The sequence below is a fragment of the Somniosus microcephalus genome, chromosome 19, assembly GCF_052327205.1.
Source record: "Somniosus microcephalus isolate GS21.2 chromosome 19, FLI_Smic_1.0, whole genome shotgun sequence".
Taxonomy (NCBI): Eukaryota; Metazoa; Chordata; class Chondrichthyes; order Squaliformes; family Somniosidae; genus Somniosus; species Somniosus microcephalus.
The window spans coordinates 13,028,646-13,048,531 of record NC_141005.1 but is presented as its reverse complement, the minus strand read 5'-3'; the positions used below and the strand labels follow the sequence as shown (position 1 = coordinate 13,048,531).

Genomic DNA, 19,886 nt, shown 5'->3' with positions numbered 1-19,886 from the left:
TTCATTGGCTGTAAAATGTTATGGGGTGTCCTGAGGTCGTGAAAGGCGCTATAGAAATGCAAGTTCTTTTCTTACATGTGTCTCCTCTGGTTACTAACCCTTCTGTCACTGGAAATAATTTCTCCTTATTTACTCTATCAAAACCGTTCATGATTTTGAACACCTCTATCAAATCTCCTCTTGAGCTTCTCTGCTCTAAGGAGGACAACCCTAGATTCTCCCGTCGTTCCACAGAACTGAAGTCCCTCATCTTTGGTACCATTCTAGTAAATCTCTTCTGCACCCTTTCCCAGGTCTTGACATCCTTCCTAAAGTGCGGTGCCCAGAATTAAACACAATACTCCAGTTGAGGCTGAACCATTGTTTTATAAAGGTTTGTATTCAATGCTCCTATTTATAAAGTCAAGGATCCCATATGCTTTCGAACAGCCATTTCAACTTGTCCTGCCACCTTCAACGATTTGTGTACATACACCCCCAGGTCTCTCTGTTCCTGCACCTCCTATAAAATTGTACCATTTAGTTCATATTGCCTCTCCTTATTCTTCCAACCAAAATGTGTCACTTCACACTTCTCTGCATTAAATTTCATCTGCCATGTGTCTGCCCATTTCACCAGTCTCTCTATGTCCTTCTGAAGTCTGCTACTTTCCTCCGTTAGAATGTGCTTGTGTGTGGTCATCAGCTGAGAGTAGGATTGGTGTCGGACGCCCAACACAGTAGAAGACAAAGGCTCGTAAGGAGCATAAACAATGGCATGGACCTGTTGGGCCGAATGGCCTGTTTCTGTGCTGTACATTCTCTGTAATTCTATACAAGAACCTGCAAACACAGCATACCGTGAGGTTGACAGTGCCCATGGAACTGGAACCCAGCAAGAGTGAACACGGGAGTAGGGGGGAGGAAAATGGGGGTGGTGGGGTGGAGAGGGGGAAAATTACCAAAAAAAAATTACAAAAGCACTCCATGCCTGCACCACTTTTAATTCTATTTATGAAATCTTACAGCACAGGTGGAGGCCACTCAGCCCAGCGAGCCTGTGCCGGAATTCAACCAAAATCTAAAAACTAAAGAACCAAAATCCAATTCTGCATTGTTGGATTAATTAAGTTTCAAAGGGGTGATCTAATCGAGGTGTTTAAAATGATTAAGGGGTTCGATAGGGTAGATACAGAGAAACTGTTTCCTTGGGTTGGGGAATCCCGAACAAGAGGGCATAATCTTAATCAGAAACAGTTGGTGGGGACAGCATGAAAACTCTGGCGTTTTTAGATGGGTCATAGCTTGAATCCCGACCTCCAGTGATGGTAAAACTTGCCAACTCTCATGGAGCACATTTCTACTGATCTTGGCTCGGACTGCAGACACAGCATTGCACAATAATGCAGCGCGCCTTCATACATAGTGGGGAAATGGCCCTGGGCAAATCCACCTGTTGCCAGCTGGCTGCCTAAGGGCAGTGATGAGAGTTAATATGGACTATCCCTGCCCTGGTCCCTGGGAGAGGCGGTAAGGGCGCAGGAAGCAACACTGCTGAAAATGGAAACCACTTATGCAGAAACCACAACAATTGGTGCAGAAGGTCTAAAATAAAGCTTTTCCGAGAGGAATGTGATTTAATTAGTGATAGCACTTTGCCTTCAGGATAAACAAGGGACATTGTCTCCGACTTTGTTTGGATTATGGCAGTCACACAGAGGAAGAGCATTTAGACTTACATAACTGGACTGTTTACACAGCGCTGCTCAGATTTAGTCAGCAGTCAGGTTTTATTTCTCCTGCAGCTTGTTAAGTCCGACTCTCCTACGCTGCCACTTTTTGACAAGGGCATTGTAAATTCTTCACAAGCGCTGCATTGTGCAATAAGATAAACGTGTTAACGCTATAAATTACAGTCCCCCTTCTCTCTTCCTGTGAAAATCAACTACAAGGCCCTATTTTGGTTTATAAAGGACCTTGAGCCATGTCAGGCACAGGTGGTGAATCCAGCTTTCGCTTTGCCTCTTTAAACTTCAGCAAATATTAAGACTTGAGCTCACGGCTAACCAGCAGAAAGTTTGAAACTGCCTGCTAGGTTACAGCATAGTGGGGTTACAGCATAGTGGCAATGGTGGTAGGAGAAAGCCATAGAAATTACAGCACAGAAAGTGTCCCATAGCACGTTGTATCAGTGCAAGCTCTTCCCTGGGGCTCTCGACTTCAACCCAATTTCCCTTATTATCCAATTACTTTTTAAATAGTTAAATCTTCTGCCTCAATAATAATTAGAATAACCCACCATGTAAAAAAAAAAAAAATTCTTCCAACTTACCCCTTCCTTTATAAAGTGACTATCTGGAGGTGACTATAAAGTGACTATAATTGAGGTGTATAAAATTATGAGGGGCCTAGATAGAGTGGATCGGAAGGACCTATTCCCCTTGGCAGTGAGGTCAATAACCAGGGGGCACAGATTTAAAGTTAATGGTAGAGGGATTAGGGGGGAGTGGAGGAGAAATTTTTTCACCCAGAGATTGGTTGGGGTCTGGAACTCACTGCCTGAAAAGGTGATAGAGGCAGAAACCCTCATCACATTTAAAAAGTACTTGGATCTGCACTTGAAGTGTTGTAACCTACAGGGTACGGACCAGGAGCTGGAAAGTGGGATTAGGCTGGAGAGCTCTTTTTCGACCGGCACAGACACGATGGGCCGAATGGCCTCCTGTGTCGTAAATTTCTATGATTCTATCCTGAGTCTGTCCCCTTGTTCTTTGTTCATCCAACAATAGAAACAGGTTTTCACTCGAAATCACAGCAACATTTTGAAAGCCTCTTAGATCCACCCCTGTCCCACAAATCCAAAATCTGAACTTTGCATTTACAACTCCAAATTGTACCATTTACACATCCAGGGATATCATAATGCAGTTTCATAATGTTCCAATCCCAGGGGCTGCACTTATCTGAAATAAGTAAAAGATCAAAAATACTTGTAAATGGATCTGATTTGAGGTGATCCACATAAATTCATATTCAAAACAAGTGCACTTTTAAGAATAATCAGCAAGAGCCAGAAATGGACAGTAGGCTGATCAGCACCTTAAGAAGGTTCTGCATTCTAATGAAGCATTACATCTTAAACAAGTGGATGCTGGTGTCATGGCTCCGTATTGATCATCAACTTCATAACCTCTGAAGGAGATTAAAAGGAACGCGTGGCGTATTTAGTATTTACTGTGACCATATAAAATAAAGGATATGGAGGCGCTGGAGAGGGTACAAAATAGATTTACAAGAATGTTACCAGAACTGAGAGGTTATACCTAACAAATATGATTGAACAGGCTGGGGCTCTTTTCTCTAGAAAAGAGAAAAGCTGAGGGGTGACCTGATAGAGGTCTTTAAGATTATGAAAGGGTTTGATAGGGTTGACATAGAGAAGATGTTTCCACTTGTGGGGGAGACCAGAACTAGGGGCCATAAATATAATAGTCACTAATAAATCCAATAAGGAATTCAGGAGAAACTTCTTTCCCCAGAGAGTGGTTAGAATGTGGAACTCACTACCACAGGGAGTAGTTGAGGCAAATAGCACAGATGCATTTAAGGGGAAGCTGGATAAACACACGAAGGAGAAAAGAATAGGTTATGTTGATAGGGTGAGATGAAGAGGGGTGGGAGGAGGCTCGTGTGGAGCATAAACACCGGCATGGACCTGTTGGGCTGAATGGCCTGTTTCTGTTCTGTATATTCGATGTAATACCCTGAAGTGGGTGCTGACTTCTCCAAGACAGATTTAATTATCCCTAACTGGACATTACCACTCACCTATAACACTATAAATAAATAACCCATTCTCTATACGTGAGCAGTATTACCATGGAGTAATAGTGCTCTCAATTCAGGACACTTAAATCTGCATATTGTAGGCAGGGATTTCTTTAAAAAAAAAAAATCTCTCAGGTGGACATAAAAGAGCAGGAGAGCTATCCCTGGTGTCCTGGCCAATATTATACCTCACAAATAAACAGATTATCTGGCCATTATCACATTGCAGTTTGTGGGAGCTTGCTGTGCGCAAATTGGCTGCCACATTTCCTACATTACAACAGTGACTACATTTCAGAAGTACTTCATTGGCTGTAAAGCTCTTTGGGACATCCTGCAGTTGTGAAAGGCGCTATATAAATACAAGTCTTTCTTTTTCTCCACAGATGGTGCCCGACTTACTGATTATTTTCCGGTATTTTTTTTGTTTTTGTTTCAGGTAGAGTTTCTATTTGCCTGATAGAGTTGTGTGGAAAACCTTTTCCCCGTAGGGGCACACCCTAATATTTTAGAAAGTATTAAAACACAAATGAGTTTATTTACTTATATGATGCTACATCAAAGTTAAATATATTTGTATTTGTATGTTGCTCTTTAGTTTAAATTGAACAGCTGATACGAAAGCTTTTATACATCATTGACTATCTTTCGGATGAGACATAGAAACATAGAAGATAGGAGCAGGAGTAGGCCATTCAGCCCTTCGAGCCTGCTCCGCCATTCAATGAGATCATGGCTGATCATCCAAATTCAGTACCCTGTCCCTGCCTTCTCCCCATATCCCTTGATACCTTTAGCCTTAAGAAATATATCCAACTCTTTCTTGAATATATTTAATGAACTGGCCTCCACCGCCCTCTGTGGCAGAGAATTCCACAGGTTCACCACTCTCTGGGTGAAGAAATTCCTCCTCATTTCTGTCCTAAATGGCTTACCCCTTATCCTTAGACTATGACCCCTGGTTCTGAACTCCCCCGCCATCAGAAACATCCTTCCTGCATCTAGTCTGTCCAGGCCTGACAGAATTTTATAGGTTTCGATGAGATCCCCTCTCAATCTTCTAAACTCCAGTGAGTTAAGCCCAATCGACACAATCTCTCCTCATACGTCATTCCTGCCATCCCAGGTATCAGCCTGGTGAACCTTCGCTGCACTCCCTCCATGGCAAGAACGTCCTTCCTCAGGTAAGGCGACCAAAACTACACACAATACTCAAGGTGTGGTCTCACCAAGGCCCTGTACAACTGTAGCAAGACATCCTTGTTCCTATACTGGAACCCTCTTGCTACGAAGGCCAACCAAGGCCCTGTGTGCCCTCGCAGGTGGATGTAAAAGATCCCATGGCCACTATTTGATGATGAGCAGGGGAGATCTCCCCGGTGTCTTGGCCAATATTTATCCTTCAATCAACATCACAAACAGATTATCAGATTGCTGTTTGTGGGACCTTGCGGTGTACAAATTGGCTGCCGTGTTTCGACTGTTGCAACAGTGACTATATTGGCTGTGAAGCACTTTGGGACATCCCAGGGACATGAAAGGCACGATATAAATGTCTTTCCCTCTTTCTTCTAAAACAAAATAAGTTTGGCTCTACTTTTTGGCCTCCCACTAGTGCAGCCATTCCCTTACCAAGAGGGTGAGATGATAACCTACTCCAAAATATCTGTGAATGCAGTTTCTGAGCTGGCAGCTGGGAAGTGTGTGAAAGTGGCCACACTGACTTGCCCGCTGACTCTGTTCCCCTTTCACTGTGGAATCACACCTCACTCATTCCAGTTCCTCCGCCCCACCCGATATCTCCGTCCAAGATTGGAAATTCCCGGTCGTGGAGACTTATGGCACCAAATCCGTCACCAACCAATAATGGCCAACATAATGGCCCGGATTTTTGCGGTCAGTGGCGAATGAATGGCACTCGCCGTTCATTACACTTACAGTTGCCCAGAGACTTTGAGTGGCTTTTGTGCGACAACTTACGGCAATTAGAGAGTCATTTCAGCACAGCCCCCTCTACAGGGGATCTGGGACCGGTGCAAGCAACAGCAGGTTTCTTCAACCAATCAGATTGAAGAATCCTTACTGAGGCACGCAGAGTTTAAACCAGGAAGTGTAAGTTAGAATATTTAATTCAATGTAAAATCATGTACAGAAAGCAAAATAAAGAGGGAAAGAAAGATGGGATTGAGATAAAAGAGACAGAAAGAAAAAGTACATTTAACATTTTTTTAAAATTAAATCTCCAACAATAATTATAATCTGAAGGAATGAAACTCCACACTTTGCCCGAGATGTTGTTTGGCAGTTAAGACTTATCACGCCGTTAAAAATTCACTTACACTTGAATGGACCAGCCCTAACTTTTTCTGCCGTGTTTAGTGGGTAAGTACCAACACTTCACACCCTTCATGTGTTTTAATGCCCAATCCCTCGGCGAGGTACCGGTGTAGCGAAGCTTGAGAAGCAGGGCAACTCGGACAGCAACTTCCTGCTTTCCGCCTTTAACTGCGCATGTGTGGACACCAGAAGTTGCTGTCCGATTTACTCCATAATAACGGTGAGCGCTGGTAGTCCACACCGTTATTCCTACCGCAAAATCCGCGCTGCTCTCTTAAACTAAAGTTTTTTTTTAAAAAGACGTTGAATGAGTTTTGCTTTACGTAGGATATACAGCACAGAAACAGGCCATTTGGCCCAACCAGCCCATGCTGGCGTTTGTGCTCCACTCGCACCTCCTCCAGTCTTTCCTCATCTAACTATCAGCGTAACCCTATATTTCCTTCTCCCTCACATGCTTATCCAGCCTCCCCTTAAATGCATCTATACTATTTGCTTCAACCACTCCATGTGGTAGAGAGTTCCACATTCTACATTCTTTGCGCATGCTGAACTTTTCAGTGAAAATCTATAAGGAAATAAAAGAGGGAATGAAGTTGTTGCTCTCAGTCATTGCTGTTGACCTTCAAGACTCTGCATTGAACTGCTTTCAGAAAAAGCGGTCTCCTCAAGATAGTTGTTGAAAGTTGACGAGGGGCATGAAGTGAGGTTGCTTTCAGCAGTAGCAAGTCTATAGAAAACTACAAGCACAAGTCAATGGAAGAAACGGCACTTGATCGAAGCCACACCTCACGAATCCAGCAATGGCCAGAAAGTATAGGTGTCAGAGATTAAAGTTTACTCGTGTGTGTGGGTGCTGTTCCTCTATTGTGAAGGCTGCGACAGTGGATACAACACTTTTTTCAGGGGAACCTTCTAATTTTACCAACAATTTGTGCCATACTTAAAATGACGAGGAGATTTGATAAAGGTAAAAGAACCATTTCCCATGGTCGGTGTGTCAATAACTAGAAGGGAACAATTTAAGATCACTACCAAAAAAACTAAGGGGGAGGTTAAGAGAATTTCTTTCACACCGAGGATTGTTGGGACATGGAATTCCCGATGAGAAAAGAAGTGGTGAAGGTAGATTCCTCAGTCGCTTCCAAAAGGAAATTGGATAAATATTGAAAAAAGAAAAAAAAGGGTATGGGGGCACTGACATACTATCTCAGCACTGGCACGATGGGCTGAATGGCCTCAATTTATGCTGTAAAATTCTATGCTTCCATACCAAAAGTACAGCAGCTGAATGTGACACACTATGGATTTACTTTTCCCCATAATTGCCCAGTTCAAAATAATGAATAGGAGTCAAATTCCAAGAGATTGCTGTAATGTGTCTTTATTTAAATTTCAATAGATATATATGTTTCTTTTTAATGCCAATCATCATCAGACCAGTCTATCCCATAATATGGGTTTACAAACAAGTCATCATTAACTGGCACGTGTGTGCAGCCTGACTATAGGTCTTGTTGATGTGATACACAGTTAATGTGCAAGGCCAGGTAACACCAGAAGTCAAACCACTTTGACCCCCTCTCCAGTCATCCCTGAATAGCACACCAAAAAACTCCGGCTTACGAAATGGAAATCTTTCACGGTACAAGATAAAAATTCATATTCAACATTTACTGAAAAACATTCTCACCTACGTATATAGAATTTAAGCGCACGCAAGTTTTCAATAAAGCAATCCCACAGGCTCCTGCACTTGCATCTAAAACAAATGCAATTGGCAACCCACAGTTTTGCAATACTGACTTGCAAATGCATTTTCCTTCTGGATAATTAGGCGACAATATTGCTCACATCCACCTTTGCAATCAGACATCCCCCTCTGTTGGCTGATTTAGGAACTGTATTCTCCTTTCATGATAGGGCCCACCTCCCATCCCAGTGGACCCTTAAGGCCGGCATCAAAAAATTAACAAGATTATCTCATTTTGATTGCATTACTTAAAGAAATTTAAAGACAAAATGGTATTTCCATTCATTTACTTAATTCAACGTTAAATTTTTTTGCAAAGGGTCGTGTGAATGAAACAAAGTCACATTTTAATAGTTGGTAAAGTCTTGAAATGTCAATCGTCAAAGCCAACTATAACTCCGATTTAAGGGTGACCTGTTTCAAACATGCTCTTTCCTCGAGTGCTGCAGAGTTTGTGATGTGCCGGTTGGTTCAGGGATGACATTTAACCTCAGCAGCCTGTGACCGTTGCATCCTGACCCGAGCGCTTGGTGATGTTCAGCTTATTCACGTCTTCTGCACAAGTTGGATGGATACCCACGGTGGATGTCAGCTGAGAGTATGTAGCATTGCATCTGGAAAAAAAACCCCACAGGATTAAATCCTGAATGAGATAGCTATTTATCTATATCCATCTCTCCATATCTATCTATATCCCTACCTACCTATCTACAGGAAACTTTGTGCTATCCGGAGGTGAGCTATCCGGCAATCTGGAGCCACCGGCAAAAATCAGCAGCCGTTTTTTATTCTTTTTGTTTGTTTTTTTTGCTTTGTTTGAACAGTCAAGCTACAGAGCTTTAGGGCCACACCCGAGTGTTTAGAAGCTGTTGCTAAACAACAATGTTTGTTGTCAAATACGGAGATAAGAATCTCCGTATCTCTCAACATTAACTCTGGAGAGTACGGCAGTTTTGAGGCAACGGCAGCAGCTCGGTCCCGTGGGTGCCGGATAGCACAAAGTTTCCTGTACATCTACATAGAATTTATAGCAAAGAAATAGGCCATTCTGTTCTACGCCAGTGTTTATGCTCCACACGAGCCGCCTCCCATCTTGCTTCATCTCACGCTATCAACATATCCTATTTCTTTCTCCTTCGTGTACTTGTCTAGCTTCCCCTGAAATAAATTTATACTAGTTGCCTCAACTACTCCATGTGGTAGTGAGTTCTGCATTCTCACCACTCTCTGAGCAAAGAAGTTTCCCCTTATTTACTTACTGGGTTTATTAGTGACTATCTTATATTTATGGCCATCCTAGTTTTGGACTCCTCCGCAAATGGAAACATCTTTACATCTACCCGCGCCCCCTCCGTTTTCCCTTTTCTGTTCCTGTTTAGTGTCCACCAGTTTTCTCGGATACGTGCTCCAGTATGCGAGGAGCACTATAGAAATGCAAGATGTTGCATAAAGCGTAACCTGGTAAATTATAGCAAAAAGTTGCTCTGTCAGATTATATTTGAGGTTTGCATGGTTCTAAATACCCCTATGTTTAAGCACTGAAGCTGAACTTAGTTGATTCCACAGGATCATTGCCATACAATAAAAGTACAAAAGCACTGGAGTCCACAGTTATAGAAAGGAATTAAAAATGTACACAATGAGATTGACATCATTCAGACATGTGCTACCAATTATTGGAACTGTAAGGGAAGTACTCCCCCATCGAGTTAAAGAGCGATATATATATAAAATATACATGTGTGTGTGTGACTGCATTATTGCATTCAGGAGGCTCATCATTTTGAGCCACAGCTACTTTTATCTTAAAACAAGCCAAGTTCTTCTCGTCTTACTTTATTCCCAGTGCAAATCCTTGAATGACCTCTCCAGCATTTGGTCCAATGAAATGAAGCCCAACAATACGCTGGTCACCTTCACGTAAGCAGACCATCTTGATATAGCACTGGGTGGCATCCCGTTCAGCTACTGCAAACTCCAGCGGTTTGTAATATGCATGATAAACCTAATCAGAGAAAGAGGTCAAAATAATAGGAAGGTATAGTGAAATTAGACTATGTCTACACATGCATGATATATAATAAAATATACATACATATATATATATATATACACACACATATATATATATATATATATATATATTTATAGTGTGTGTGTCTGTGTGTGTATCTGTCAACGTTCCCTCTAAGCTGTGCGGGCGCGCAGCTCTCTGCCGGTCACAAGCAGCCCGGGACCAGCTTTTTTTGAATGCACAAAACTTTGACTAGGCCGCGCTGCCCATTAAAGGGACCGCGCACCCACATTTAAAATTAGGGGGAACATTGGTGTCTATGTGTATACAGTATATTCTAAATATATAAAAAATTATAATGTGTATATATAATATACACACACATTGCAATGTCCGGTGTTGTTGTACATGAGGATTAAAGACTAAGTGTAGTATTCAGGGAAAGCAGCGTTAGAGAGCAGGGGATAATAGGATCAGGGTGTACAGGTGTAATTCAGTTGCCATTTTAAAGTCGTTCTTTTTATAATTCCATTGTAGATCCTTGTGTCCACATTTATAATGGGACCAGGTCGTGTGAACTTGTCCCACTGCAACTACACCCTCCAAGGGTGGAATTACAGCATGGCATTGGCAGATTCCATCAGAAATGTGGACGTAGAAATTTATAATGGAGAAAGCGGACAGGAAGTTCCTTTGGACTTGAAGTTTTTAATACGTTACCAGTCAATCTCCCATGGTAATGCAAACAAGGAGTCAAGACCAAGTGTAGTGCATATGTAATTCAATCACCATTTTAAAACCATACATTCTGCCCTTATTTTTGTATTTCCATTACTAATCCCGATGTATAATGGCAATTGCCTTTACACTGCAATTACACCCTCTCACCAGCGGGGTTTTGGCGATTGAACTTCACAACTCTGTCCACGGGTGTTCTGTGGAAACGATAAACGATTGGCCTTTAATCTGGCGTCACTGTGGAGGGGAACCAGCAATTTGGCAGGACAGTGGAAGAGAACTCGAGGTTGGGTTCAACTGAGGGTTGACTCATTGGTAGGCTCCTGGTGTCTGTCAGCAGTGACGATAGGGGCAAGGCATGGGACAGACAGCATTGGTCGGTGGATCCCATCAATAGCAACACTGGTTTGTGATTTTCCAAGGCATCTCTGTAAACATGGAATTTGGTGTTTTACGATTATTCCTGTGTCTGTCTGTCTGCCATTGTCTTTCAACTGAGAGACAATGTAAATATTCTAATTACTATCAACAGGGCACAGTAATTATAGTTTTCAAATTTGGACTCGTTTTCTTTTTAAATTGAGAAATCTAAATGAGGAAAGACAGTGTGTGTGTGCGTGTCTGACAGATGCTTGGAATCAGATTGTTTGCGATTTTTAATTGGCAACATTGACAGATGACCAGGTGAGATAATTAGAGGCAGTTTTGCTTTAAAATTCAGCTCATTTATTTTTGAAAAATTGACTCAATTAAAATGAGGGAAAACACCTGGTTTGTCTGGGTTTAAAGCACTTTCTGAAGTTTATAGGACATAAAACAGCAACAAAAGATATGTATTCAATGGCCTGTCTTTTTTCCTGATATATATACAGCTGCTAATGGGGGGGAAAAAAACAGCATCTCTGTTTAAAAAACCAATCAGTATAAAATTAACCCAAAAATTCTGGAAATGTGTCCTCTTATTTTGAAAAGCCTTTGAGCGGAAACTGCTAGAACATTCCATCAGTACAACTGGCCCGAGTGGTACTGATGCACCTTAGGAAATGAGGTACACTTCACAGGCTCAGACAACACAATCCAACTGCAGCTCACAAAGCCACAGGTCTGGACCAAATTATCACGCCCAAGACCCGGCTTTTGGGAGAGGCTGAAGCCTTGAAGACAGTTTGCCGAGACCATAAATTTAGAGCTTCCATTGATTGTTACCTTTGCTTCTTACTATTCATTCAGCTATATATTCCAAGAACTTTCATTTTAGCCACAAGGCTCTTTTGAGGCACCTCATCAAATGCCCCATTACAATCACCCATCAGGTAAGATGTATCCTCAACGAATTCCAGGTATGACCTGGCTTCATACACCTGTGTTGGTTTAGAATTCTTGCCTTCGCTCTTGTTAAATCTTAGGTTGATTCCTTTATAAAATCTACTGTTTATATGGAAGTGCCGATTATACAGTTTCATATAATAATCCAATAATCATAAAAACAAAAACTGCTTCCTATCAATTTTTGCAACATATTCTGTTTTACGTCAAGGTTGAGTCTATTTTAACATCATACATTTCTCTACAGTTAACATCTTTTTAAGTGCATGACCCGGTGAATATGAGGGTACAGAGTTCTTTATAATCCTGTGTGCGAGGACCTGGGTGAAGCAGATTACACTCCGGCCTCTCCACAACAAAGCAGTTGGGGTTAGTGGGCTCAATCTCACGTCCCGCCATCTAGCTTTGAAGCACAGTCAGGCTTCTATTTTATATACTTTGCCTTTCTACTACATCACATAGCTGTCAGCCGTGGCTCAGTGTGTAGCACCCTCGCCTCTGAGTCAGAAGGTTGTGGGTTCAAGTCCCACTCCAGGGACTTGAGCACAAAAATCCAGGCCGACACTCCCAGTGCAGTGCCGAGGGAGTGCGGCACTGTCGGAGGTGCCGTCTTTCGGATGAGATGTTAAACCGAGGCCCCGTCTGCTCTCTCAGGTGGACGTAAAAAATCCCCTGGCACTATTTCGAAAAACAGCAGGGGAGTTCTCTCTAGTGCCCTGGCCAATATCTATCCGTCAACCAACATCACTAAAAACATTATCTGGTCATTATCACGTTGCTGTTTGTGGGAGCTTGCTGTGCACAAATTGGCTGCCGCGTTTCCCACATTACAACAGTGACTACACTTCAAAAAGTACTTAATCGGCTGTAAAGGGCTTTGGGGCATCCAGAGGTCATGAAAGCCGCTTTCTTTCTTTTTTTTTTAACCTGTGCAACCTAGATTTGACTGCAGGCCAGATGAATGCCTCCTCTGATGGCTGCAAGGCTTTTAAGTGTAATGCGTTTGGAAAGTCTCAGCTCCTAGTTGGCACATGTCCACAGCACTAAACTGCCCACAATTCCTCAGTGGCCCACAGTCTCAGAGAAGCCACAAGAATGTCTGGCACATGAAACGGAAATATTGTGCTGGCACCGTGGAGGTGCTCCTCTGAGGCCGAGACTTTGCCCTGCATTTAATCAGTTGTAAACCTCATTTGCAAGTACTCAATGTTTACAGTGGTTGTAGAAGTGAAAGCATCCTATTTCCCAGCATTTACTACTTAGTGGGAAAAATTAAATTCCTTTCCTTCCCAACTAGAGTACAAAGGCAAGGAAGTTATGGTAAAACTTTATAAATCACTGGTTAGGCCTCAGCTGGAGTATTGCATCCAATTCTGGGCACCACACTTTAGGAAGGATGTCAAGGCCTAGGAGAGGGTGCAGAGCAGATTTACTAGAATGGTACCAGGGATGAGAGACTTCAGTTATGTGGAGAGACTGGAGAAGCTGGGATTGTCCTCCTTAGAGCAGAGATGGTCAAGGGGAGATTTAATTGAGGTGTTCAAAATTATGAGGGGTTTTTATATAGATAGGGAGAAACTGTTTCCAATGGCAGAAGGGTCAGTAACCAGAGGACACAGGGTTAAGATAATTGGCAAAAGAATCGGGGGGAAAAGAGGAGGAGAATTTTTTTAACGCAGCGAGTTATGATGATCTGGAATGCGCTGCCTGAAAGGGAGGTGGAAGCAGATTCAGTAGTAACTTTCAAAAGAGAATCGGATAAGTACTTGAAGGGAAAAAATTTGCAGGGCTATGGGGAAAGAGCGGGGGAGTGGGACTAATTGGAGAGCTCTTTCAAAGAGCCAGCATAGGCATGATGGGCCGAATGGCCTCCTTCTGTGCTATTCGACAACTAATATTCACTTTAGACACAACAAATCATCACAAGACAGACTGGGGCTCAGGAAAGTTGCCATCAGATCCCCACCTGTGGAACGTTTAATGTGAATCAGTGGATGCCTATATAAGAAAATGTGTCCAAACTGGAGTGGTTTTTGTTCCCTCACTAAGTTTTCCCCAGCCAAGGAGTTGACACTGGATGCTCTCCGGTGCCTCGTTCAAGTTGTCATTCTTTATGTGTGAGCCTCGCCAGGGAACGTCAGCAGACTGCAGAAAACTCTCGTTTAAACGGCACCTAAATATCCGGAATTCTCTATTAACCGGCAAAATTCATACTCCGAAAACAACACCTCAAAAACTGGAAATGTTGCCGAGTCAGAGTCTCCCGCGCTGGCCGAGTTAGCCAGTGGGGGTAGTTCTCCAAACTGCCACTGCTCAGCTTCTCGGCGCTGTTGGTGGTTCAGAATGGAAGGAAGCCGACTTGCTTTATTATGATGAATGAATATACGATAGCAAAATACTGCAGATGCTGGAAATCCGAAATAACAACAGGAAATGCTGGAAAAACTCAGCAGGCCAGGCAACATCGGTGGAGAGAGAAATGGAGTCAACGTTTCGGGTCAAAACCCTTTGTTAAGACTAGAGAAGCACAGGAAATGAAATAGATTAAAAGGCCAGTATGGGGGCTGGGAGAAAACAAAAGAGAAGTGAAGAGACATTAAGAGACATTAAGAATACCTCTTAATGTCTCTTCACTTCTCTTTTGTTCTCTCCCAGCCCCCATACTGGCCATTTAATCTATTTCATTTCCTGTGCTTCTTTAGTCTTAACAAAGGGTTTTGACCCGAAACGTTGACTCCATTTCTCTCTCCACAGATGTTGCCTGGCCTGCTGAGTTTTTCCAGCATTTTCTGTTGCTTTATTATGATGATGATCTGCATCTCTTACAACAGGATTCAGTGCTTGGGAAGGGGCAAAGTGTTGTGCAAGCAGACATGCGGGACATGTTTAAGAAAGCTTCCAAAAGAGTTGAAGCAGTGGAAGTGCCTGAAGAATCTGTTGAAGTGCATGATCCTGATGACCCAGCTGGCATGGATATTCCTGATGAACCAGCTGACTTGGAATAAGTGTACAGTCAACTACAGTACTGTATACAGTCGTTTACTGTATAAGCTTTGTTTTACTGTTAAGTAATTAAAGAGTTATGGATTACCCTCAACTGGCAGTACTGTACTTAATCAAGCATCTTCCACCATCCATTTAACACAACATTCTGTAGGTGAGTACCCAATTACTGTATACTGCACATTTCTTGATTTTTTTAAATTTTTGTTTGTTTAAAAATAGCCTCAGTAGATAACCCTCTCCGTCATTCGGAATTTTTAATCAACCGGCAACACGCCGGTCCCGTCGGTGCCGGATACCAAAGAGTTTCCTGCACTCAACTGCGGAGGCATCACATCCAAGGTCCGTACACGTTTGGTTCCAGCAGGGATCACTGGATGTCAATCAGGACTTTGTACAACTCCCCGCTCCATCACCCAGTCATGTTCAGGCCAATTGTAGATCCCTACCAGCACCCTGGCTGAGGTAATCTAAATCAACACAGACTGGGGATTGATTCTGGCCTGCATCATTGAATAAACTCACTGAACTAACAAGGGAGCAACTACAGTGTTATCAACGCAGCTGAATTAAAGTGACTCTGCATGAAGTCTACTCCCGGTAATTGGAAATCATTTATTGTGCTAAAAAAATTTAATTATTCAATAATTTGAATTAAGCAACATAAATAATGCAGCAAAGTGGGAATCTAATTCTTTAAAAAAATTAGAATTATCAGTTAACTCGAATTACATAGAATGTACAGCACAGAAACAGGCCATTCGGCCCAAATGGTCCGTGCCGGTGTTTATGCTCCACATAAGCCTCCTCCCACCCCCTCTTCAACTAACCCCATCAGCATAACCTTCATATTCCTTTCTTCCTTGTGTGTTCATCCAACTTCCCCTTAAATGCATCAATTAAGAATGAAGAGTAAGACTCGATTATGAAGGAGCCTGCATTACCAAATGTCCCAACATTGTAATGCAGTGTCGAAGCTTTCTGTCCTTGTGAGCCACTTAGGGTCAAACCATGAAACCTCGTGGGTCACATATAAAGTTGAAACGAATATTCCCACTAATGTGCATGTCTCAAGTTCCGGATTCCAACAGATCTTATCCTCTGGTGAGGCAATAGCTGCAGGAACAAACTTTTCCAAATCTCCAGGCCCATGAAACTCAAACAGGACAAACCAGTGAGTAAGAAGTCTCAACACAAACGGAAGGGAGTTGTGTGGGCTTTTTGGATGGATTGCAAGGGCTCGGGGCTGGTGGGATCCACAGGCTGTAGCTTGGGTGGCTCTGCCATAATGCTAAGGGATCGATCATCTAAGAGAAATATAACAGAGAAAAGTATACTTCTACACTTCTTACCTCTATGTTGTCCTCACCATGGCGATGTATGGCCTCTTCCTCAGACAGGCCGACAGAGCCATACTCCAGTGGTGTGAAAACTGTTGTAGCGACCTAAATATATAAAGAAAACATTTCAACTGGATATAAACATCAAGTTACGAGATAAAAGCAATCATTCCCACCTCATTTTGTGCATTACACTTCCAACTTCATCATCCCAAACCATTGGATCATTCTCTCGGGTGGACGTAAAAGATCCATTGGCACTATTTCGAAGAAGAGCAGGGGAGTTCTCCCTGGTGTCCGGGCCAACACTTATCCCTCAACCAGCATCATAACAGGTTATCTGGTCATTTCTCTCATTGATGTTTTGTGGGAGCTTGCTGTGTGCAAATTGGCTGCCGCGTTTCCTACATTACAACAGTGACTACACTTCAAAAAAAGTACTTCATTGGCTGTAAAGGACACCCTGAGGTCGTAAAAGGTGCTGCATCAATACAAGCCTTTTTCTTTTCAACTGAGAGTGTGCCAGCTGGCCTGGTCCCAGATATCGGGCAGTGCCATTGTATAACCATCCGTCAGGTGGTGAGGAACAACTCACCACCGAACACACATCCCAGCAGCCAAAAAGGGAGCAGCACTAGTTGTAGAGAATCTCTGTTAAATTGTAAAGTTAATCATAATTATAGCTTATATAAATACTCTATTACACACGCACACATGCACAATTAAAACCCGTTTCTTTTCTTTGATACGTTGAAAGACAGTCAGACAGACAAACAAACAGGCAGACATGCATTTATACAGCGTCTTTCATGATCACCGACGTCCCAAGGCGCTCTACAGCCAATGAATTATTTTTCTGAAGTGTAGTCACTATTGTAATGTAGGAAATGAGGCAAGTCAATCCTGTTTAAGCTGACTGCTGCAGAATTAGCCCATAAGGTTTACTCACATTGTCATAGTCCATCAGCTCAGTAGATTTGCCAAAAAGTCGACGTGCCAGCAACTTCCCGGCTTTGATAGCTGTAGGCGTGAGCTCTGGTCGGCCCTGTGAAACAAAGAGGTAAATTGAGCAAAACTTCTCGAACAGAAACCGATTCATTAGCACTCCATCTTGTCGCTGACTACTCAGTTGTGACGTTGCTATAAACCACAGGAGAGCAGAGCACGAGGTTGCACTATCCAAAAGATCAGCCAGCATGTTTTGTTGCTCTAGTCCATATAGAGTTACTCTTATTTCAGCTGGGGAACCCGTTACAGGCATCTGTCTATTTCTGCCTTTAACAAGACGAAGGGACCTCTTTTTCCACAAGCTCAAAGTTGACTGTATCTTCCTCTGGGACAGAAGCGCTTTCTGTGATAAATGCAAAAGCTAATGCCAAGTACCTACATGCTTTTTACTTTGGGTGGTTGAGATCGGCTGTACTACCACAGCCTCAGGATCGCAAGTTGCAAAAGCACCAGCCACGGAACAATTTATGGTGTTGCTACTTCAACATCTGAACTGTGATAAGCAAAGCATCAAACGTCAAAGCAATAAAATTGCAGTCCCTCAAAAGATCACAAATCCTGCAACCAATTTCCACTTTTCTCGTCCATTGGATCTCATACAAACTATAATAATGAAACAAAGATTATATTTTGTAGGCAGCAGTATCTGCAACATGTCCTACCTCTGCTATATCTCCAATTGCATAGATGTGAGAGGCAGAAGTTTCTTCATTGGCAGCGACAATGACCTTCCCTGTTTTTGGATTAATCTGGACTCCGGCTTGGTCTAGACACAGGCCTTCTGTTTCAGGTGCTCGACCTAGAAGCAATTGGGAAGAATAAGTGTGTAATCAGTAAAAGGAGGATGTCCCTTTTTCAGGTGGTGTGTAACGGTAGCATTTACAATATGTGTTGTATACGAACAAGTCTTGCGGCAAGAATGTGCCAATCACATTCAGAGGTCTCGCTTTGAAATGGATGCAAAACAATCTTAAAAACACAGAGGAAGAGAAGGCAGTAACTGACCTGGAACCAATGTGCCCTTTAATTTTTTTTGGGTGCGCGGCCCATTCAAATTCCTGCGCTTCGTGTTTTTTTTCCTATGTAAAAGCTGATGCGCCGGCTGTACAGGAGCTCCAAACACCTGCACGACCTCGCAGCTTATTGCCTGGAACCTGAAATTTACAGGCAGTTACACTTGCCCTGTGTATAACCTCAGGTTATAAGTAGCTGAGTTTGCGAATTTAGTGCAGGGGGCTTTAAAAATCCCGATATTTTAAAAGATGGGCGCAGAAATGCAATTTCTTAAAGAGAAAATCAAGCTCTTCTCCAACTTCGGTGACTGCTGCTGCCTCAGCCTCGCTTTATAATTCCACAGATAGCTATCACCGCGCCAGTCTGACTTTCATCCACTGCGTTTCTGGCTCACATGTGCCATTGCCGGACAGACATACCAACTATGTTTTGATGCACCAAAGTAGTGAGTCTCTATAAAAGTGAGTCTTCAACAAAGTAGAGCAGCCAGGTTTGACAGCAAAGTTACAGCGGGGAATCTGTTGGATGAGCCTTCGTCTCGATTCAATAGTGCTAGACAGTGATCAGGCACGGCAGACATTAATGTAGACGTCCCATCAAAGTACGCCACTTACACAGTCTTCTGCCCGATGGTCACTGACAGCTGGTGAGAGAGACCACGTCAGAGATTGATCTCTGCAGCTGATTGCACTCACCACTGAACATCAATTCATTCAAGAACTTCAGACTGCTCATGTTTGGGTAGGTAACTATTGTGCAAATCCAATACAGGCACATCTGGATTTTTAAGGCATTTCCCCCGCCCCCCCCACCCCTCCAAATCGCTGCCCTTACCCTTCCTCCTTTGGAGGCAGCGACATGCTAGAGTTTGATCCCACAGCAACAACCACTTGCATTTTATACAGCGCCTTTAACGTCCCAAGGCGCTTCACAGGAGCGTTCTCAAATAAAATTTGACATCAAGCCATGTAAAAAGAGATATTAGGACAGATGACCAAAGCTTGGTCAGAGAGGTAGGTTTTAAGGAGCGTCTTAAAAGGTGGAGAGGTAGACAGCAATGTTCCCGTAATTTTTTTTTGGGTGCGCGCCCATTCAAACTTCTAAGCATGCGCGGTTTTTCCATTGAGAAAATGGCAAGTGGCCTGCGCGAGAGCTTCAGACAGCCGCGTGGCTGCATGGCTGAACGGGAACATTGGTAGAGAGGTGGAGAGGTTTAGGGAGGGAATTCCAGAGCTTAGGGCCCAGGCAGCTGAAGGCACGGCCGCCAATGGGGAAGTGAAGGAAATCGGGGATGCGCAATAGGCCAGAATTGCAGCTCGCTGGTACCTCACCCCAATGATCATCCTTTATATGTGAGCCTCAATAGTGAGCGTCATTTGGCTATTCAACCCTGGAAACCGTTACAGGCCAGACTGCTTCCTTCCTCATCCACACATTGTTTCCAGTGGAAGAGGGGTGTCACTGGAAACCAATTAAAAGGTGAAAATTCTGAATGATTTTCCCTCCTCTTGGCCATTATTGCTCATGTAAATAGAGGCTCATTAAA

The 19,886-nt window shown here is 43.0% G+C and overlaps 1 protein-coding gene across 1 annotated transcript in view; it reads right to left on the bottom strand.

The window, feature by feature from the left end:
* Positions 1-7,512: 7,512 nt before the first annotated feature.
* txnrd2.2 (thioredoxin reductase 2, tandem duplicate 2) overlaps positions 7,513-19,886 on the bottom strand; it is a 393,467-nt gene continuing 381,093 nt past the window's right edge. The window contains exons 12-16 of the mRNA XM_086011988.1: positions 17,989-18,125; positions 17,268-17,363; positions 16,331-16,423; positions 9,733-9,902; positions 7,513-8,511 (exon numbers count right to left, since the gene is read on the bottom strand). Coding sequence (XP_085868114.1) covers positions 8,382-8,511; positions 9,733-9,902; positions 16,331-16,423; positions 17,268-17,363; positions 17,989-18,125 — 626 coding nt within the window. The 3' untranslated portion in view covers positions 7,513-8,381. The remainder of the gene's footprint in view (positions 8,512-9,732; positions 9,903-16,330; positions 16,424-17,267; positions 17,364-17,988; positions 18,126-19,886) is intronic.